General features: G+C 45.6%; 2 protein-coding genes across 5 annotated transcripts in view; one reads left to right on the top strand and one right to left on the bottom strand.

Moving 5' to 3' along the window:
• LRRIQ4 (leucine rich repeats and IQ motif containing 4) lies at positions 1–10,874 on the bottom strand. The gene is made up of 6 exons (XM_081190270.1): positions 10,774–10,874; positions 7,793–8,961; positions 6,086–6,259; positions 3,823–3,961; positions 1,456–1,652; positions 1–193 (listed from the first exon to the last, which is right to left on the bottom strand). The coding sequence occupies exons 2-6, from the start codon at positions 8,942–8,944 to the stop codon at positions 2–4; spliced, it is 1,854 nt and encodes a 617-aa protein (XP_081046396.1). The 5' UTR covers positions 8,945–8,961; positions 10,774–10,874; the 3' UTR covers position 1.
• The window catches only part of LRRC34 (leucine rich repeat containing 34), a 24,183-nt gene continuing 5,615 nt past the window's right edge, over positions 4,181–22,748 (top strand). For 2 of the 4 annotated variants that reach the window (XM_081190470.1, XM_081190472.1), the window contains exons 1-4: positions 10,824–10,965; positions 17,398–17,522; positions 19,054–19,175; positions 22,281–22,345. In XM_081190470.1, the coding sequence (XP_081046596.1) occupies positions 10,927–10,965; positions 17,398–17,522; positions 19,054–19,175; positions 22,281–22,345 (351 nt within the window). In that variant the 5' untranslated portion in view covers positions 10,824–10,926. Of the gene's footprint in view, positions 4,203–10,823; positions 10,966–15,425; positions 15,528–17,397; positions 17,523–19,053; positions 19,176–22,280; positions 22,346–22,748 lie in introns of those variants that run through there. The other 2 variants (XM_081190473.1, XM_081190471.1) reach the window with 2 other exon arrangements.

Here is a 22,748-nt window from a genome sequence, read left to right on the forward strand (position 1 = left end):
GTTATTTCTTCTTGCCCTTGCCTTTGTCCTTTTCTTTGCCCTTGTCTTTTCCTTTTCCTTTGTCTTTTCCCTTTTTGTCTTTCTCCTTCTTCTTCTCTTTCTTCTCTTTCTTGCCTCTCCTGATCATTTTCAGGATCTCGCCAAAGGCTCCAATCCCTCTGCGCACCATCAAGCCACGCCACCAAGCCTGGACCTTTGAGGGGAGGGAGAAACAACCACATAAGCATTAAAATGAAGGGGGGGAAAGCAGCTGTTTGTAGGGATGGGAGAAGAATTAGTTCATTTTGTTCTTACAGCAGACAGACCAATTTGATGGCTGCAAACTTGCTACCAGATTGGAGCACAACTCTGCTTCTCTGGATTTTACAATGCAGTTTTGGTGTGCAAAAAAAGTGCACACAGAAATAGGTATTTTACTGCCAAAATGCATGTTATAGAGACATGCATTAAAAAAAAATATATATATTTTAGGGGAAAGACATACAATAAGGCATACAATTTAAACTGAACTAAATGCACAATATGGGATGGAAGAGACCCAGGGCTTTTTTTCAGCTGGAGCTCACCAGAGCTCAGCTCAGGCACCTCTCAGGTGGGCACCATGGCTGCTCTAAGAAAACAAGGGAGAAGTTCATGGTGAACAGACCTACGATTAAATAATGAAACTGAAATGGGACAGACCTAGGCTATTTGTTTTTCAGATTTCAAATGTTGGCACATAAAATGGATGCTGTGTTCCCACTTTCCTGCCAAGGCTCAGTCATGTGGACAAAAAATCCCTTGCAGGAATTCTTCTGGCACCACTCCCCCTTTTGCTACTCCCTCATACAGTACCCCAATAGGACTCCTGAATTAGGAGCTCTCCGGAGTCAGTAACCTCTGTGCTTGTCCTCTCCAAAGAACTGTCCTCAACATCATGGACCCTACACATCACTATGTTGGGCCATCAGCAGAGCCCTGAGGGAATTAACCAAGAGGAGGAGGTATGCTGGCTTATATGCCAGGGGGCTGCCCCTTTAAATGTGGTCCTAGAGTTTGTAGGAGCCAGTAGGTGGTGTTTGCCAGCCTCGTGCCCTCCATGCTTTGGGCTAGAACTCCCATCAGGTTGTCCAAAACACCAGATTAGCAAAAGCTGCCATGTTCACTTGGAGCTCTCAAAGGTTCTGCTACTGACTGCCTGCCTTGTCCCACCAGCTTCTTCTCAAAGTCAGGAGGAAAATACTCTCCTACCTGACCAGACCTGCTCCTTTTCCCCTTGTTCTTTTCTCTGTTCTCTAATACCAAGTCACACCAATGTACCGGGAGATAATGCACCCTAATCAGAATATTTTCCGGTGGAGGTATCTGCTACTTTGCTTCCACTATTTAAAATCCTGTGGCCCACCCACAGTTCCAATGGATTGTCACTACAACATGCTGCAGACCCATGTGGCTTTTTGTGTGTGTTCTCTGTACCGTTATGGTCAAGGCCTTTTCGTATCTTTCATCTCGCAAGTACTGCATGGTGACTTGCAACCCTTGGCTAAAGATTTCCACCGCTGGGAACATCAGAGGGTTTCCTTCAAGTGTCAGAACTTGCAGCTTCTCTAGCTTATCCAGATTCTCCGGGACTTGAAATAACTGATTGGAATGAAGAAATAGCTTTTGCAACTCTAAACACAAGAGAATGATAAAGGTGAATATGATGCATAAGCGACATCCATTTCATGTTTATTTGCAAGCTGAACATTTGAGTATTATTATTATTATTACTACTATTACTATTATTAATATTACAAGTGCCAACCTACCAAGGTTTTTCTTTTTTTCTTTGGTTGACAATAAAAATAGGCTCAACTGAAGTAAGGACTCTAGATTCCTTATGTACCAAGTAGCTTAGAGGACAGCTAGGGAACCTGTGTTCCCTCCAGGTGTTGCTGGACTTCAACTCCCATCAGCTCTAACCAACAAAGCCAATGCTTAGGGATGATGGTGGTTCTACAGCAACATCTGGAGTGCCAAAGATTGCATAGGACGGTAATCCCTGTTGTGAAGAGGGGCAGAAACAGAGGAGCATGATAGCCCATGAACACCATGCATTAAATGAGACACAGTCAGCAGGGCTGAGAGAAACAGTTGGCTCAGGATCAAACTACAAAAGGGCCAAAGCTAAGTGGTAGAACATCTGCTTTGGATGCAGAAGGTCCCAGGTTCAATCCTCTGCATCTCCAGATTGGATAGGGGGGGAACCCTTGTCTGAAAATCCAGGAGAACCACTGCCAGTCAGTGCAGACAATACTGAGTTAGATGGATCAGTGGTCTGATGGTATAAGATGGTGACCTGTGCTTCCTATGGCTTGTAACTCCCAATATCTTTTGATTTTACAAAAAGGAGGTTCAGGAACTGCCAACCAAGTTTGGGAGAGTTAACATTGGGGGGGAGGGGTTAATCTTTCCCCCAAAACAATTTCCTTGTTGATAATCAACTCCTGACCTGAAGCTGTCATTTGCCCTGATTGGAAAAATGCAAACACAATTGTGTGTCTGTAAGGCCCACCACCCTATTCCCAGTTGTGGCAAATAGTAGGTTTTTTGGGGGGGGCAGGGGCACTGATTTCCAGCAGAAAAATTCAACAATAAATGGTTCACCCACGTGCTGTGATCCTAGTCTGGACTGAACCTGCTTTTTGTAAAAGAAAAAGATGGTGGGAGTCACTGAGTTTGGCCTTCATATAGACTGCATCTTGCCTTGGGGAAAAGCACTCTGGTCTGTGTTCCCTCTGGGCACCTCCAAACTGTCAGTATTTTGTAGGAGGGATTCAGGTGCATCCCGAGAAATCAAGGTTTGCACAGTTAAAGGTGATTAAAGTCATCCTGGCACAACAAACCCACTTTTTACAAAGTGCAGTGCCATCCTAGCACAACAAACCCACTTTTTTTACCAGGCTAGTGACAGGGAAATGCACTGAATAGTGTGAGATGAATTTATGATGAACTAGAAGACGTATAAAAACAGTCCAAGCAAATTGGAAGGAATGCTCAATAAAGACCTACAGAGATCTCTTCCTGCATGTACACAACATTGGGATGGGTTGTGTTCTGTCCACATGGGAATGGACCTTTCTCCTTATGGTACAGAAGACTGGCTAGCAAGTGTGTGTGCAATGCCTGGAGGGATTTCAGGATGCAGAGGTGAGGGGAGCAAGGGGTGAACAAAACCCCAGTGGTCAAGGAGCTTCAGTGGTCTGTATAGGTCCTACACAAGTAGTCCGGCAGAGGAATCCTAGCCCCAGGCAAAGAGGGGTGTGACAGGGCAGCTTATTCACCACCCAGACACATGCCAGCTAGGAGAGAAGGTGTTTGATGGGAGGCAAAACCTTGCTGTTTTATGCCAGCCTGGAGCTGATGGAGCTATCAGAATCAGATTGGGTTTGGTGTCAAGTGACAGCTGTGGTGTTCTCCCCTGGAACGTACATTTTTGAGGCTTTCTGTAGGCCTACCCCCAGAGGAATCCTATGAAGGGTACTTCTTCTTGCCCACACTTTTGGCAGGTGGAACAGGGAGTTGTGCACTGGAGGGGTGACCCCAACTGAGCTGTTTTGGGCTGGCGGAGGGAGGTCTCTGCCCCACTGAAACCTCACCCTCCATCCGCAGCAAGGCAGATCATGAGTATGAATTGCAGCCTAAATTATGCAAAGCAAGAATGTATTTTAAATTTAGCTTTGGAGGAAAATGGGACTTGAAAGACATTATAAGGGGTTGACAAGAGGCACCCTTGGCAAAGGAAGCTATGGCTGTGAATTCTGCCTTTGTGCAGAGCCTGCTTTGATCTATCCTTTTTACCTTGTAGTTCGCATATGTGATCAGGTAGCTCTATGAGATAGTTGTTGTGAAGGTCGAGTACTTCCAACTTAAGTAGCGAGCCTATGCTTGGGGGAAGATACTCCAAATCGTTGTTCTCAAGGTACAATTCTTTCAGGTTCTGAGGGAGGAAAATACCCATAATTTGCATTTTGAATATATATTTGTGTAGAGACTCACCTGTGTTCTCTGTAAGGTACCTTACAATTTATGGAATATAACCTACCACTCTGTTAGACGGAGAAGGCATCTCCAATCTTTTTTTCTTCTCCATTATTTTTGCAGGGGAAGGGGCTGTAGCTCAGTGGTAGAGAATCTGCTTTGCATGCAAAGGCTCCAGAATCCATTGCCAGCAACTCCAGGTATGGTTAACTATTTCCCCTGCCTGAAACCCTGGAAAGCCTCTGGTGGTCACTGTAGACAATACTGAAATACTAGTAGATGGACCAATGGGTCTGATTCAGTATAAAGCAAATTCTGGTGTTCCTGAAGAGTCTCACCAAAAGCACAACAGGATCAAAAATTAAGCAAATGTTCCTTTTAAGGTGCTGGCCCCACTGCTTAAAATTTTTGGCCCTCACCGGTTTATTACTTATTGTGATGATTTTAAATACCATTAACCATAATAAACACCGGTTTACCATTATTCTAACAATTTAAACTTGCAACCATGAACAGTGCATACACTATACCTTTAAAGAACATTCAAAGCAGTTTCTTTCCCTCAAAGAATTCTGGGCACTGTAGTTAAAGCATCACTGTGAATTTCAAATATGCATTCTAGTGTATACAGAGCATCTCTACTAGAAAATGCAGTTTGTGTTTCAAGCATAGATCCAAACAGACTATTGGACAAATCCTCTCCAATCCAACAGCCCAGCCCCCTACTTATGTTTTCATAGAATCATAGAGTTAGAAGAGACCCTGAGAATCATCTAGGCCAACCCCCTACAATGCTGGAATATACTTTTGGCTTGACTTGGTAAGTTCTGCAGTGCTGGCCTCTATTAAGTGGCAAAAATTTGCATCCCATATTTTGACAGCTAGCTGTACCAGTGCCCCAATTTTTAAAGACCTTGCAAATAGGCAGTGATGTGGGCAGGGCCAGCATGAGGACTGCCTGGCTCGCTGCTGCCATGCCTCCGCCATGGGCACACCCTACCTCTTCTGCTACCATGGGTGCCCCTGCCGACTCAGGGGCTCCTCTGCTGCCTCTGCCTCAGGTTTGCCCCACCCTCAGCTCCTCTGCCATGGAGGAGGCAGCCAGGGTGTGGCAGTGGTGAGCTGCATCAAATGGCGAAGCGTCCCAGGCCGGCCCTATTTGTGAGATATGTGTGTACCAGATTGCAGGTTTCTGCATGGCATAGAAGTCTTTCTAATCTTTCTGGCTTCAGCAAGACAAAGTGAGGCGGCTGCCTCAGGCAGCAAATTCTGAGGGGCAGAAAGTGGTTGCAAAGGCATGTCATGTGTTCTACCCTGCAGCTCCTAAGCTAACTTGCTGCCCTGGGGTGAAGTGGGGGACTCTGCTCCATCATCAGTGCTGAAGTAAGACTCAACTACCAGTCTAGTCAGTTTTTGTGGGGAATGTGCCACTTTGTTCTTCGCCTCAGGCAGCAAATAGGCTTTGGCTGCTCTTGTCCTGGAGGAATGCTTTATATCCCGTTTCTAACATCTCTGGGCCAATCTAGACATAATACCATCAATAACAATTGCACAAATTGCTTTTTAAAAAGTAAATTGCAGATAAAGTAGGACTGGGTGCTGATCTGGATCAGAAACCTGACGTGGGGTAGGTGGAACTCCTACTTCCAATGTGATTCGCTGTCTAAACTTCCAAGCTGCAAATCATAACTCAGAGTTTAAGGGCCAATGGCAGAGGCCCAAATCCTGAAATGTTCTGTGATTAGATATCATGTATTGAACCAGAACATAGGAGCTCAGAATCCTTAGTCCAGACTCAAGCTCAGGCAAACACAGACCACTGAATACATAACACTATGGAAGTGCCATTAACCAATTTTGCATTACGCCACACCCCCACAGCAGCCCTTTTCTGTTATATCACACATCCCATGGCAACCATTTTGTGACTCACTCCCACAGTGCATTCTTGAAATCTCAAATGCGCCCACTGCTCTGAAAAGGTTTTACATTATATGTTGTCTGTGTATTCACATACATACATGTTTCTTTGGGCGACAAGGGAGGGCTACTTTTGAGATCCAAACCTTGCTCATTTTCTTACCTCTAACTTACTGATGCCTTCTGGTATTACTGTAAGCTTGGTTCCCTCGTCTTGCCCCATGTACAGTTTCTCCAGCGATCCAATTGCAAATATTTCTTCCGGGAACGAGGTGAACCTGTTGCCAGTCAGACTGAGGCATTTCAGCTTACAAAGCCTGAACACTGCTGGAGATAGCTTCACACACAATTTATTGAAACATATAAATATATAGATTTCTCAAACTGCAACACTCCACTACAAGTCAAAGAAATGAGCGTTGTTATCCTCCCATAGCAGGGTACAGAAAGCTGGGTGCAAATCTTCCTGTGACAAAACCCAAACTCCTTTTAGGACAAGAAGTGGGAGTTCTGCTGTTTGGGATTCCACCTGCAAAACTCCACACACACCCAACTGTCAGTATATTCCATGCCCACTGGGCTGGTTTTGCAGGGATGAGTGTCTCCCCAGATGACTTCTCCACCACCACAAGAAATTTGATTGCAGTTGGGCAAGCCTTGAGTTTCCCCACATTTCCCTAATTCTTATTGTTTTATTACCTGCATAATTTATTTTTATGTACACCGCTAATCATAAAGCGATCAATATATAAATAAGAATGGCTGCTGATAGCGGGACCAGCAATGGGGGAACTTAGATCACTATTAGTATGCTGAAGTAGGACATGTTACAAAATGGACTGCTCCTGTACAGAATTCCAGTTAGCCAGCTGTCTCCCTTTCCCCCCATTATTGGCTCCCCCTGAACTTATACACATGCACGCAGGCAAGGAGTGCCAGCTTGGCCCTGCCACTGTGCGTGCCCAGGGCCATGGGTACCATGCAGAATGCATGGCCCTCGCACAGAAATTTGTGGGTGCCAAACCCCTTCAGGGAGTTGGTACCTATGATGCACACACACAACCAACTGTCAAGTCCAGGGGTCGGCAACCTAAGGCCCATAGGCCACAAGCGGCCCATGTGGGTCATTTAACCAGCCCATGAGCCGCCACCAAACCGAGCCGCCCACTCAACAAGTCCCCGTGCGCTGCGCTAAACTGGCACAGCGTGGCACCAGAAATCGCGTCTGCAAAGATGCAGACATCAGAAATCGCGGGCACATGTGCTCACACGCTCTGGTCCCCGGAGGGATCTCTGCTGGAGTGAACCGGCCCAGGCAAGGTAAACCTTGCCAACCCCTGGTCAAGTCAGTATCTCCTACCCACAGAGCATGCTTTTTGAGTTCTCCCCACACCCACCTACCCCTTAAGACCCCACTCCTCAAATATTGGGTTTGCCCAAGCCTGCAGATCCTTAACTCTGTGAAGATGAAGGTTGGGAAGGGCTCACCTGAATCTCTATGAGGAGCCCCTCCCACATAGATGGTGCGGTAATAATAGGGCATCTCAGAGTCTAATTGCCTGCTTAGAGAAGCCAAAACTGACAGAAGTTCAGGAAGTGGATTACCTGGATTCAGGCAATCCGGAAAATAAACAAGCATGCAAACATTAAAGAGAGATTTCTAAAAGCAGTTTACAATTTTTAAATTCTAAACTCCTTGGTCTAAGGCTTTTTCTTCTTCTTTTTGCTTGTATCACTCTGCAACGCTGCTCCAGAGATGCTAGCATAATGGCTCCACCCACCCCAGTGAGTGACATCTGCTGCTAACATGTGTTGTTTTGCCCTGGTACCCCTGCTTTTTAAAATAAGGTTTTAACTGAATTTCAATTACCTCACATAGTAAATTGTCATCTAGTAACAACACTTCCAGACTTTCCAACGAACAAATCTCTATTGGAAACACCTCTAGGAGATTTTCACTTAGATCTAGTATTATTAAGCTGGTTAGCTTGGCGAAAGAAGGATGCAGCGCTTCCAGGGCACAATTTTTCAAGTAAACCACAATGAGCGACCTCCAGCGGCGAATCTGGCGCGGAAAAGTTGCCAGGCTATTCCGAGACATTGAAAATTCCTTCATCTCTGTCAGTTCCTTAAAAGATCGTGGAAGTTTGCGCAGGAGGTTACTGGACAAATCAAGCACAGATAGGTTCGGGCATTTACTCATTGTATCAGGTAAAGATGCTAGGCTGTTAACTGCAACAAAGAACTGGGATAATTTTTGCAGGGAGGAAATCTCTTCTGGAATGAGGCTCAGACTATTTTCTTCTAGATCTACTATTTCTAAATTAGAGAGTTGAAAAAGTTCTGGTGGGAAATTTTCAAATTTGTTCTTCTTTAGATAAATCTCTTTCAGTTTGGTCAAATTGACAATTTCCTTGGGAAGGCAATTCAGATTGTTACTAGAGAGTCCCAGCAATTCTAGATGATGGAGGTGTTTGCAGATTTCCACTGGAAATTGCTCCAGGTTGACATCATATAATCTGAGCTGGCAAAGTGCCCTCAATTTACTAATGATATTCAGTGAACTCAGAGGGAGTGGATTACTGCTTAAATCCAAGCTCTGAAGACTTTTCAGTTCTCCAAGTTCCTCACATAGGTCTTGTATGTTGTTCTTATTCAAATAAAGGACTTTCACATTTCTAAGCCGATTTATACTTTCTGGGATACTATTGATTATATTTCTCTCCAGATGCAATTCCTCCAAGTCTTCCAGTTCAAAAACCTGCCATGGGATGGTTTCCAGTTTTTTGTTGGCCAAATCAAGAAAAAAGATGCGGTCTGTGATCTGCACTGGCACAAACACCTCCTCTTTGGGTTCTTCATCTGCCAACCTTTCCTCTATTACCTCTTCAACACCAACATCAGCACCAACAACCTCTTCTTGTGTCTCTTCCGCGTCATCCTCTTCCGGAATGGTGGCCCATTTTTCAGAGAGTTGGGACACTATTTCAGCGGTAACTAAACTCTTGGAGGTAGCAATCATTGTAAACCTAGTTTTGGCTGCAAAAAAAAAAAAAAAAGGCAGAATGAACTTGGAGACATTCCTTTACACCACGTTTTATGAAGAATAAACAAAATATGTTGTTTTCATTCATAAATCCCAACTATTTCTTGATTAAGGAGCAGTGTAAATGATGTTTAGGATAAGGCTCCAGGAAGATTCAGGTAGGATTTGAATCTCTTCCCAAATTTTGGGGATGTTGTGCTTGAACTAGTGTTGTTGTGGAGAAATGGTTCTGCGAGAAATGTAGGAGGAATTTTTGGCACTTAACCTACTCTTGAGTAAAAGAATCTAATCATGTGAACTTAACCAAATCAAGATTTTTGGGTTATATTATTACATGCTCCCTACTTTGCTGAGCAGTGAAAAGTTCCAAACTCCCTGAGTTTTGGTTTCCTTGGGAAAGGAGCATTTTTGTAACACTGGGTGCTCCTCCAGGTGTCCTGTTTATAGTGCACTCATGATAATTTGTGGTCATGAAGGCATGGAGGTAGTTATATGCAATCCTACTTTCAATATCGTCTGTCCCTACAAGAGTTTCAGGGTGGATATATTCTGCTTTATTTCCAGTCAGTGCAGGTCCTATAGCTTCCTGCTGAAATTCTGTAAACATTTCATACCACAAATGTGTGTGTTTTGTCTTGCTTTTGTTGCATAATAGTGCAAGAGTTCCCCTCCAGACAGCAATAATCCAGTAACATTGGGGATCCCGAAAGAGAGATGTGTACACCCCACAATGCCTCAACTTTCAGCTAATCTCCAAATATCTCCTAACCATTCGTTCACTCTCACTGAGGAAATGTCAGCCAACCATTCTGAACCATTAACTAACAAAGGAAGGCGAACAGTAATATTTAGTAGGTTTGTTCCACATTGTGACTAGCAGAAGAGGATAAATTGTAAAGTATATCCAAACAAACGAACAAATAAATAAATATTTTTTCTTTACTGATATTGTGAATGATGAGAACTTGAATCAAGAAAAAAGAAAGTGGCTTCTGAAGCAGTATACCTACTTTTGAGCCACCCTACTGTATAAACATAGGGCTTGCCGATCAGAAGGTTGGCAGTTCGAATCCCCGTGATGGGGTGAGCTCCCATTGTTCGGTCCCAGCTCCTGCCAACCTAGCAGTTCGAAAGCACTTCAAAGTGCAAGCAGATAGATAGACACCTCTCCGGCGGGAAGGTAAACGGCGTTTCCGTGCACTGCTCTGGTTCACCAGAAGCGACTTAGTCATGCTGGCCACATGACCCAGAAGCTGTGGACAAATGCCGGCTCCCTCGGCCTATAGAGCGAGATGAGTGCTGCAACCCCAGAGTCATCCACAACTGGACCTAACGGTCAGGGGTACCTTTACCTTTACTGTATAAAACAGCAAACAATGGCAAGGAGGAGGAGGAGGAGGGAGCATGGCTGACTGCAATCTTGGAATGATCTTCAATAAATTTTGCTCGGAGTAGACCCCACTGAAATTAATGACCCTGACTGTGGGATCCATTAATGTTAATAGGTCTTCTCTGAGTAAAACGTAAGTTGAATGCCACCCTTTTTGTATTGGGAACTGTAGTTTGTTAAGGGTGCTGGGAACTGTAGCTCTGTGAGGGTTAAACTAGAGTTCCCAGGATTCTTTTGGGTAGTGGTGGGGAGCCATGTGTTTTAAATGTCTGTTATGGATGCGACGCTGGGAATCGCTGGCAGTAGCATCCAGAGGTTGTCTTCCACCCCAGTTTCCCCTAACCGCAGAGTTTCTTCCTGAATTCTGACCCAACTGTCAAAATTCAAACGGAGTGAATGTGATTCGTTCACGTACCTCTGATGTCATAAAAGTACTTGGGATGGATGGCTCTGTCTAATCTTCAATAGGCAGGCTCCGATATGAGAGGAAAGGAAAGCTGTGAGGAGGAGAGACTGATGAGCTCACATTTACCTCAGATATCGTAATAATACCACCACCACCACCACCATGGATAGCTTCCTCTTGGAGTTGGCCTCAACCTCCCAGGTAACAGTAAAAGCAGGGGTGGGGTGGGGTGGGGAGCTGTAGGGTCAGAGAAAATTTAATATATAGCAACCAAATTACATCCTGGCGGTGGTATAATGACTGGCAGTATGGTGCAGTAGGTAGAGCCTTGGCCCACGGAGACGTTGTCTAGATTCTGAAACTCACTGTGGCATTATGTAAAGTTGTGTTCTCCTAGCCTAATCTACTTCACGGGTTGGTTTTGAGGTATATGTACCACATTCATTTCCTGGGAGGAATGGGAGAATAACCCTCCATAATGAGAAGGCGTAATCTTGTTGTTGTTTTTGCCTGGCTTCCTTGCTTGTACGAAGCCTCCAAGCAGCCTTGCCTCTGGCACCTTGAAAACAGGTCCAGTTATTACAAACAGGAAAGAAAGCCTTACATAATTTAATGTGATCTTTTAACAGCTGCCAATGTATTACACAACTTTTGTTGGCTATTTTATACCTCTTGTCCAGGTTGTCTCAAGGGCAGGTTCCTCTGTTTACCCAAACCTAATTATACTACTGAACACAAATAATTAATTAGCATATGGTTTAATGCCAAGACAGGTCCATGTTGAAGGCACAAACGGATCTGCAGCAGATCCTCTCCATACATTTAAAGCATATCCAATTCACATTTTAAATACATGGCTTCCCCCAAAGAATCCTGTGAACTGTACCTTTCTGCTCACAGAGCTTCAAGCCCCAGCACCCTTAACAAACCAGAGCCCCCAGGAATCTTTGAAGGAAGTTGTGTGATTTAAATGTGTGTTGGAATCTGTGCCCTGGTGATTGGCTTTCATAGCTTTGCAGAGGAAGAGTTCCCAATCAGGAAGAGACATCCTGTGTCCAAAGTTTTGCTGTTTACCAGCTTCATAGTATGTCTTTAGATTCATACTACCTTGCAAGCATCTCCTGCTGTTTTGCCTGGAATTTTTTATTAACAGCTACAAGCTAGGGCAAGGGAAAGAGGAAAAATTATTCAGTGGCCAAGAATAAGTGGCTGTAGTGGCTTGCACATCATTTCACTGCTGCTTCCCAACAAACAGAAGCATCATTAATAGTGCCAAATAAAGAAATATGGACAAAAGTGTTAAATTGGCATAACTTACAAGGGGTTCAGCATTCAGCTTTGGACTTGAAAGCACAGCCTGTAACCATCCTCGGTTGTCTTTGCACAGCAGACCCCCATCTAAAACAGGGCAACAGTCTGCAACAGTGGGTTTCAAACTTTTCCAGAAAACTGACTTCTTTGGATGTTTATCATAGAATCATAGAATTGGAAGGGGTCCCAAGAGTCACCTGATCCAACCTCCTGCAATGCAAAATTCCTGCCCACAGCCACCCAGGGTGGGCTCAAACCGCCAACCTTCCGGTTAAGAGCCAGGCATACTAGCCCACTGCGCAACCCAAGATCTCTGTTGTTGTTTAGTCATGTCCGACTCTTCGTGACCCCATGGACCAGAGCACACTAGGCACTCCTGTCTTCCACTGCCTCCTGCAGTTTGGTCAAACTCATGCTGGTAGCTTCAAGAACACCGTCCAACCATCTTGTCGTCCCCTTCTCCTTGTGCCCTCCATCTTTCCCAACATCAGGGTCTTTTCCAGGGAGTCTTCTCTTCTCATGAGGTGGCCAAACTATTGGAGCCTCAGCTTCATGATCTGTCCTTTCAGTGAGCATTCAGGGCTGATTTCCTTCAGAATGGAGAGGTTTGATCTTCTTGCAGTTCATGGGACTCTCAAGAGTCTCCTCCAGCACCATAATTCAAAAGCATCAATTCTTCAGCGATCAGCCTTCTTTATGGTCCAGCTCTCACTTCCATACATCACTACGGGGAAAACCATGGCTTTAACTATACGGACCTTTGTTGGTAAGATCTCTATGGTTCCTCAATTTGAAAATAAGTACCGTATTTTTCGCTCTATAACACGCACCAGACCATAACATGCACGTAGTTTTTAGAGGAGGAAAACAAGAAAGAAAAAAATCTAAACGAAACAGTGGATGTATGATTTTTGTGGTTCATGCTGTGGCCACAGACATGTGATCTGACAGTGAGTTTGGAGTAGCCCAATGCAAAAATCCTGAGGATCCATGTGGATACATGCTTTATAACCACGTTTTTGCACCACTGCGACCCCAGGCAACAGTGGGTGCGTGATTTTTTTGGTGCAAGATGTAGCCATGGACATGCTATGTGATCTGATGGTGAATTTGGGGTGACCCAGTGCAAAAATCCTGAGGATCCATGTGGATCCGTGCTTTGTAACCACGTTTTAAGTGGGGAGGGAAGGAAAAGCACTCAAGGGACAAGGAGCACGCATGGGGTGTGTGGAGAAGGATGCTGCTAATAATGCTATTTAGCGAGCTGAGTGGGGAGGAGAGAGGGACAGAGAGCCTGCTTGCTTTAAAGGAGCCAACCGGACAGGAGTGTAAGCGGACACGAGTGTAAGCGGCTCCTCTCCTCTCCCGCTTTGCTCCTTTAAAGCAAGCAGGCTCTCTGTCCCTCTCTCCTCCCCACTCAGCGGGTCTTCTCCTGCTTTGCTATTTCAAAGCAAGCCACGGAAGAGGGAAGGAAGGGGAACCATGGATCCTCTGCTCACGACTGCAGCAGATCCCCCCCGCCACCCGTAGGCATTCCCTCCATAACACGCACAGACATTTCCCCTTACTTTCTAGGAGGAAAAAAGTGAGTGTTACGGTGCAAAAAATATGGTAACTGTGGACAAACTTCATGATGGGCACCTCATCTGTCGTTACTGATATTCCCTTGCAAGTGATGCTTAGCCCCAGTGCATGAACTCAATGTGCTCTGTGGGAATAGTTCACAGAACCTTCTGAAACACGTAGGGCAGACAGAGGTTGTTGTACTTCAACTTCCCTCAGCCCCAGCTGGCATGGCCAATGGTCAGAGGGATAAGGAGAGCTGTAGCCATACTGGTGCCAAATGTATTGCTTTGATTTCCTTTGGGCCACGTCAGCCAGGCTGGGGGCGGTGGTTTTGTTGTCTAGGGCTAGGCAACCCAGGGCCTCCATACACACTGCCCAGGCTGGCACTCCACACAGGTCACTTCAGGCGCTGCGATTCTTCCGCAGTTCGACTTCCCTCCCATGGTTTCCAGAGACAGACGGATGCCAACACAGCATCTGGAGGGCAACAGGGTACCGGTCCCCGGTGCTGGGGCTCAAAATCCAGCCCTTTCAGCCTCACTATCGGGTCCTTGAGGTTCTACCCATTCTACACTCCCTCCTGAGCCACACCGCTCACCTGCCCTGCTTTGCACAATCAAGTATATTTGACTGCTTGGAATATTTATTTAGGGGATAGAGAAGGGCATGCAAGCTTGAAGAAACTAGCCTACTGGGTAAAAAATCACATTTGCTGCTTTGCCCACTTTTCCATCTCATCCTACCCCATACACCCCCGCCATGTGCCTACCCCACCCCGGAGGGAATAGGGTACCCAGAGAGAAAAAGTCTAGTCACCCCTGCCCTTGAAAGTCTTAAGGGCATGGACACAGCCCTTTATGCGTTTTATAGCATGAGTAGTTTGGAGGTCATCCTCTCTCTCAACCTCACATGAGCACTTCTTGCTAACCTCATCTGCGTGGGCACTAGCTGTAAGGTAAAGGTAAAGGGACCCCTGACCATTAGGTCCAGTTGTGGCCGACTCTGGGATTGCGGCGCTCATCTCACTTTATTGGCCAAGGGAGCCGGCATACAGCTTCCGGGTCATGTGGCCAGCATGACTAAGCCGCTTCTGGTGAACCAGAGCAGCACACGAAAACGCCATTTACCTTCCCGCCGGAGTGGTACCTATTGATCTACTTGCACTATGACGTGCTTTCAAACTGCTAGGTTGATAGGAGGGGCACTAGCTGTAGTAACTCACTAATAAAGGAAAGGCGCCCTTGTTCAGGGACACCATTTAGCTTTGCTTTCCATGTGCCACCAACCTTCGCCAAAGGAAATGCATTATGAAGGAAAGACGTCTCGGATCAATGAACATAAGAAGCTGCCTTGTAGTGAAACAAATGGTAGATCTGCCCCAGTATTGCTTGCCTTGGCTGGCAGCAGCTCTACCATGTTCCATACAACGAACATTTCCAAGCCCTACCTGCAGATGCTCGGGATTGAACCTGGGATCTCCTGCATGCAAAGCAGATGCTCTACCCACTGAGCTATGCCGCTTTCTCATTATTTTGCTAATAATTTGCATGCTTTGCAAAGGAGACCCAGGGTGTAGGCTATGGTGCTTTACTGAGTTCCAACAGAGCCCGAAATCAGGCGGTCGCCAGGCCCTCTTGCTAGTTGCCTTTGTAGGGAAAGGCGGGTGGCGCGAGGTCCCTTCTTACCCGGGATCTTGTACGCCGAAACTGTAGGGGCGCAGGCGCACTCAGGAATCCCCGGGACGCAGGCGAAAAAAGAAGCGCGTGCCCAGACACTATGGCAACCGCGATCGGGGGCGGAGTTGGTTGTCTTGGCGCGCGCGCTCTGCAAAAAATAAGAAAATAAAAAATAAATAAAAAGCGTCTCGGTGGCAACAGCAGCAGGAGGTAAGTGGCGCAATTGGAGAGGGTTGCGGTCTTAATCCTGGGGTTTCACGGATCCCCAAAGGCGCGATGGGTACAAGGCTCTAAGCAGCGGTGCCCTCACTTTTTGCCCTGCGATCGACAAAGCGGAATTAGATTTACAAAAGGGATTATTTTCCTTCAAGCAGTGTCGGTGTGCAAAATCTGTGCGCGCTTACTCAGAAGTACTGCTTTTAGTGGGGTTTGCTCACAAGCAACTGTGCAAAGGATTGGCTCCTGCGGGATTAATCTGAAAATCGTTGCCACGCGAAATTCCAGTGAAGTACTGTATTAGAACGGAGGGCAATATTTTTAGTTGGGAGCTGCTAGAAATTTATTTTCAGGTTTTGGGTGGGGATTAAGGAGAGGAGATGATGGGGGTGTCTGTCATCCTGTGGGTGGCATCAGCTGACAGAGTAGAACGTGACCTGCTCCTCCCTCCCTCCCTGACATTTAAACGAAGGGGTGCATGGGGAAAGGGTATTCCCACAGCTTCTGTGTACAGATAGGGCAAATCCTGATTGAATGGGGAAGGATACAAGCTGGTATCCTGATGCTGAAGACATTATTGTGTGGATGCTGGGAGAAAACTTGTGTGCGTGAGCAGCACCTGTACCACAATAAACATTTGTCTGGAAAAACCCTTTGTCCACAGGGTATATACTCCAATTGAGCCCAGGGCAGGCAGGCAGCCTGAGCCTTTTGCTTGCCAATTTAGAAGCAAGGACTACTCAGCTCAAAGGGATTAACTGGGATCATATGACACCCCCCCCAGTAGTGTTCCCCTAGTAGTGTTCCTCCCGCTCCTTCTCCTTCCATTCTCTAGGTGTAACCCTGAACAAAGCTACTTAGGAAAAAATTCCACTGGAACCAGCTTATGTGCTTCCAAACAATTGTGTTTAGAATTGGTCTGTTAGGGTTTTGTTTAGATGGATAAAGAAGCAGGAGTGCTAACTTGAATAAAATACGGGGGGGGGGGCAAGTAAGCCCCGTGCCACATAATTGATCCCATGACACAGCAGACACACACTGTTTGAATGGCAATACCCATCAACTTTGATGGGGGGGCAGCCCCTTAAAATATTTTATGGAGGGGGGAGGAAGGGACCTTGGCTCCTGTGTGAAGAAGAACTGGAAGCAGCATTTGCCCGGTCAGCTTCAGGGTTACCCAACACGGTGCCCTCCAGGTGTTGGTGACTACAACTCCCATCATCCCTGGTTATTGACCAAGCTAGCTGGGTCCCACAGCGTATGAATGGCACCATCTTGGCTACCCTATGCTTACTTCCTCTGGGGTTATTATGTCCCTGGGTGAAGCAGTGGGCGTGCACACAAAATAACTGCCGCCAGGACTTTAATGCCCAGTTTGTATGGGAGAGATGGCACTAATTGGGCTGCATAGAAAAGCAACTCCCTTGTTGTTATGTCTTACGGAAGGGAGGGAAATTGCATTCTCTGTTGGAGGCCGCATGTTGACATGGGCAGGGCCACTGCATTCTCTCTCTCTCTCTCTCTCTCTCTCTCTGAAAGCGCCTCCTAATTTGTCTTTCTCTCAGCCACTCACCAGCCTCATTTGCCTGGCTGGAATGTAGCCTTGAACTGTGATAATACCTCTTGCTCCCCTGGATGTAGAACAGAGAGGGATGTGTGAGCATGTGTAAAAATTAGCCTACAGTACAAAGGTAAAATGTACATTCATTGGTCCACCTACTTTTGCTGCCACATGTGACATTTGGAAACTTGTGCAGAAGGAAATGAGGCCCTGAGGCTGACAGACGTTTTCTCCTGCTGCTGTATGCATTGTTATTATTCTCTTCATACATGATATGTAGTCAGTTGTCTTTCCCCCCCTCAGGTAGATACTATGCCAAAATACATAAGCCTTGACCAGCAATATTCTCTAGCATGTGAAGAACTAAAACACCCTGAGAACCCCTTCATAGTCCGCATTCTCCAAGAAGTGAAGCAGGACGAAGAAACGTAAGCGAATAGTTACGTTGTGGAGACTAAACCAATACGATTTTGAACTGTTAAGTTGGGCTTTTATATGCTGTGCTTTAAAATGCAAACATTATATGCTGAGATAAAACCAAATTCTGCAGCAATTAAGCTGGCTTCTGCAATCAGTAAGTTGTTATTATTATTATTATTATTATTTAATTTATTGGTTGCTTTATGTTGCCCAAGGCAACCCAAAGCGACTTACTACCAACCAACCAAGCAAAACAAAAAAACCCATATAGATACATTATAGAATATGCAAATTATGCAGACTTGCCTATACTTTATTATTTTGTACACTACTAGGTATGAGGGAAGACAGGAAACTTTGCATCTTTCTGAAGCCATCACCCCCCCCCCCCCACACACACATTTGCTCTTCACACAACCACCAGCTTCTGAGATTTCACCAGGTATTACCACAGCAGTCATGATAACTAGAAACCTCGCTTCAGCCTCCTCCCCATCTGTAACATAAGAATAAAATTCTGCTGAGATTCATTACTCGGCTGTTGTAAAATTATTGAGATATTTTTACCATTATTGAGATGTGAAGCACTTAGTTTTCCTAGAATGTACAATAAAAATGCAAAAGAAAGGGAGGCAGATTGCATCATGGTCTCATTCCCCTTGAAGCAGCTAAATTAAGGTTACAAGATGTCCCCATTTCCTGGTGACAGTCCCCGGATTTACAAATCAGCCCCCTGACAAAACCCATCTACCGTATTTTTCGCCCTATAGGACGCACTTTTCCCCCTCCAAAAATGAAGGGGGAATATGTGTGCGTCCTATGGGGCGAATGCAGGCTTTCGCTGAAGCCTGGAGAGCGAGAGGGGTCAGTGGGCACCGACCCCTCTCGCTCTCCAGGCTTCAAGAAGCTATCCGCTTTGCGGAGAGCTGCCTGGACCCAGAAGCCTGGGGGGGCACTGAGCTCCGCGCCCCCAGGCTTCGGGCTTCGCGCAGCTCTCCGCAAGCAGTGGGAGAGCTGCGCGAAGCTCTCCCACTGCTTGCGGAGAGCTGCCTGGACCCGGAAGCCTGGGGGGCGCTGAGCTCCGCGCCCCCCAGGGTTCGGGCTTCACGCAGCTCTCCCACCGCTTGCGGAGAGCTGCGTGTTCTGGGGGCTGGGGTCGGGGGAAGCTTGGGCTTCCCCCACCCCAGCCCCGCGCCTGGGGGGGGGAAAAAAATCCCCCCTTATTCCCCCCCCCCCGAAAAAACTAGGTGCGTCCTATGGGCCGGTGTGCCCTATGGGACGAAAAATACGGTATTTAGTAGGAAGTTGAAAAGTGTCCCCAAATTCATTGAAAAAAATCTGGTAACCTTACGCTAAATTGATAATTCTGTATATAATTTTCCTTTTAAACTGCCATCCACATTGTGATTATATAAATTGATCACTTTCTACTAAAAGTTTTATTGAAGAGGAGCTTCTATGAGTCCAGAAGTAATTTTTGAAGCACTAAGAGAAACCAAACCACGACAACAATCAACTTTCCCATTTACATCGTAACAGGTTGAAAAAGAAAATCACTATAAAAATTGCTGGAAATAACCGCTTGATACCTGTGCAGAAGGTGACAGATGACGATTTTCAAATCCTGGCTACAATTTTTACAAATAATATGTTTCTTACAGGTATGTCTTGTTTTTATTTAAGCCTTTGAAAAGCAGACCAATTGATAGCTTTAGTTCCATTCTCTGCCCACTTCCTTTGTCTGTCTTTTCATATGTGCATATTGAGAAATATTCAGCATTCCAGGGGGTAAGCTACTAACTACCTTAAGCTACTAATGTTGGCAATTTTTCTCTGTTGCTTATTCTGTGCTGTGGGTGAGCACTGAAAACATTCCTTATCACACCCATGCCTGCACTTAGCCCAGGGTGGAGGACTGAGCAAACAAAGAACCATCAAGAATCTTTATTTTGGATTTGCAACCTGATCCACGGAGCAGTTTTTGTGCACAAGATCCACTATAGAAACTGCCTTTCAGACTCACATAACCCCCTTTCTCTAAGCCAGAGATAGGGAACCTTTTTCTTTTCCCCCCTCATTTTTTTAAATTGATTTTCCAAAAAGAATTTTAACAAACAAACAGACAGACATAAATCTCAGCTGTATTTGAACCAATCTTAGTGACATTGTTAAGTGACTTCCTCGAATCCCCCTAGTTGAATTTCAGTGTATATCATTTTAACAGTTTTCCAAAACCAATTTTCTCATATACCATATTTTTTGCCCTATAGGACGCACCGGCCCATAGGACGCACCTAGGTTTTTTTTTGGGGGGGGGGAATAAAGGGGAAAAAAATTATTCCCCCCCCCCAGCCGCGGCTTCAGCGCGCCCCACGCTCCGGGCAGCAGGCTGCTATCCGCAGCCTAGGGAGCCCTGCAGGAACTCCCACGGGCTCCCCAGGCTTGCGGATATCTGCCCGAAGCGCAGGGCACTCTGCTTCAGCGCGCCCCGCGCTCCGGGCAGCAGGCTGCTATCCGCAGCCTGGGGAGACCTTGCTGATAGCTTCCTGAAGCCTGGAGAGCGAGAGGGGTCGGTGCGCACCGACCCCTCTCGCTCTCCAAGCTTCAGCAAAAGCCTGCATTCGCCCCATAGGACGCACAGAGATTTCACCTTCATTTTTGGAGAGGAAAAAGTGCGTCCTATAGGGTGAAAAATACAGTAATTAACTTAATCACTTAACATCTTTCTATTTTAGCTTTAAACATATTAATTCCTAACATTACATATTTAAAGCCTAAGCCTATCTGATAATTGCAAGCTTTTCCAATTAAGTTATCTTAACATATTTAACTAAATAGTCTTTAAATTTCATCTATTCCTCCTGGTACTCCTCCTCCTTCTGGTCGCGGACTCTTCCAGTCAGGTTGGCTAGCTCCAAAAAGTTCATCATTTTCATCTGCCATTCTTCCACTGTTGGAACTTCTTGTGTTTTCCAGTTCTTAGCTAACAAAATTCTTGCTGCAGTTGTGGCATACAAAAACAATTTGACATCTTTCTTGGGCAATTCCAGACCTGTTATTCCAAGAAGAAAGGCCTCTGGTTTCTTAATAAATGTATATTTCAACATTTTTTTCAATACGTTATAAATCTTCTCCCAGAAGTCTTTTACCAGGATAGGGAACCTTTTTCAGCACAAAGGCAACATCACCTACTGAGGGCCACTTTCCAAGCCTCTGTTTTTAGTGCTAATGGATCTTCCAAGCCACACCACTTACTGGCCTTGCTTTGCATCCTCCTTGAGTGATTTTGCCTGGCTGGAATATGCCCTTGAATTCTGATAATGCCTCACGCTTCCCTGGGTGGAGGGTAGAGGAGGCCATGCAAGCGTGTGGAGCATGTGGGTGGAGCAATGAGCATAAATGTTACCGTTGAACATTTATATTCCTTGCTCCTCCCACTGTTGCTTCTGGGCATGCAGCCCCTGGAAAATTTCCCAGAAGTATATGTGGCGCTCAGGTGAGAAATGGTTCCTTACCCCCTGCCCAAAAAACGAAAAAAAGAGTATTACCTATTGTGTAATCGGGGCTTTTTTCAGCCGGAAATTGCTGGAACTCAGTTCCGGCACCTCTCGGGTGGGCGCCATTACCATTTTAAGAGAAGAAGAGAGGTGTTCATGGTGAGCTCTGCCGCCTCTTTTTCTAGGAAAATAGCACTGGATGCAATTAATACTGAAATGAAACGTGATGCAGGCACAACCTAAGCGGCAACTTTCATTATGAAATAGCTCATTGCATGGTATCCAGAGCCTTGGATACTGAGAGTTGGTTTTCTTCCTATGAATTCTCTACAGAACAAACCCAGGGCTGGAGCAAAAGCCAGCTCTTGTGCAAACAGGACGTGGGGCATTTTGCCAAGGGAGGCTTAAATCACCTTTGAGTCTTTCCCATAGTTACTTATATTGGCTGCAGGCATTATTTCATGCTGAATAGACAAAGAGAGAAGAGCCACTTGCCGCACGAATGAGTGTTCTTCCCTGGAGAAGGTTTTGCCTTCAGTTGACAAGCCCAACTGAAGCAGGAAGGTTGGACTTTTTTGGCATTAACTTGTGACCTCGATTTTCTGTGTCAATTGCTCCGTTTGTGGGTGGCACAAAACGCAGGGTTTGCGGCACAAAATGGCACTAAACGAGCACTAAACTTTGGCATCAGGTTTTTTGGGGGGCAATCCAGAATTTCAGGGTCACACGATAATGAAGCTCTGTTTTTTTGTCCTCCAGTGAAAGTGTCCAACCTATGAGGGTTGCATAAGTGGAAGCAAAAGAGAGGCTAGGTTTTATATTCACGTTAGAAAACTAAAGGAAGCAAGAGCCACTTTAAGGGCACTTACAGACCGTCACTATTTTCGGGTGGGATTCAGTTGCGTCACGCCAAATTCAGCGCATGCAATTGCAGTTGGTTTGGAGGTATTGTGCAACAAACCTGCTTCTTTGAAAGACGGCTTTTGTACTCACAATGCATTTAAAGCATATCCCCCCCCCCAAAAAAAAAGAATATCGGAAAGTGTAGTTTATTAAAGGTGCTGGTAATTGTAGCTCTTTGAAAGGTAAACTACGGTTCCCAGGATTCTTACCTTTGACAGTTATCCTAAGTCTCATGTATGGAAATGCAATTACAGTAGATGAAAAGGTGCAGAGAATTTGATGGCTAAGATAAAAGGACTGGGCGAAAAGTGATCCATTAAGTTTAACATGGAGCCTGCTTATTTCTGTATTCCTCGGCTCTTTCAGGACTTGACCTGAGATATAACCTTTTGAGTGATGCTGGCGCAGTACACATTGCAGCTTTCCTTCAGGTACTTTTTGCGGGGGGGCAGGGCTAAATGATATTTGTGAATTTTGTAGCTGCAATTTGTTAAGGTGACCTTCTTCCAAAAGTGAGCTTTATACATGTAACTTTCTCCTTCGTTCCTTCCAGGACATCGTTTTGGAGGGGTTTTGTAAATCGTTTTTAAAAAATTTATTTTAAATAAGAAAAGCGAGAGAAATACAAACCGTTCAGGTATTATAAAGAACTTAACAGAGTTTAGCGAAATGCAGGGCGACTTAATCAATGTCATTGGTACGGCATTGCTATGCGCATCTCAGACTCAGAGCACAGAGAGGTTTCTGGGGTCCCGGTACCTGCCTGGAGTTTGGTGTCCTTGGAATGAAGTGTACATCCACTTGGGAAGGGCATGGCTTTGCAGTTTTCAGATG

This window comes from Podarcis bocagei, assembly GCF_964188305.1.
Source record: "Podarcis bocagei genome assembly, chromosome: 4".
NCBI lineage: Eukaryota > Metazoa > Chordata > Lepidosauria > Squamata > Lacertidae > Podarcis > Podarcis bocagei.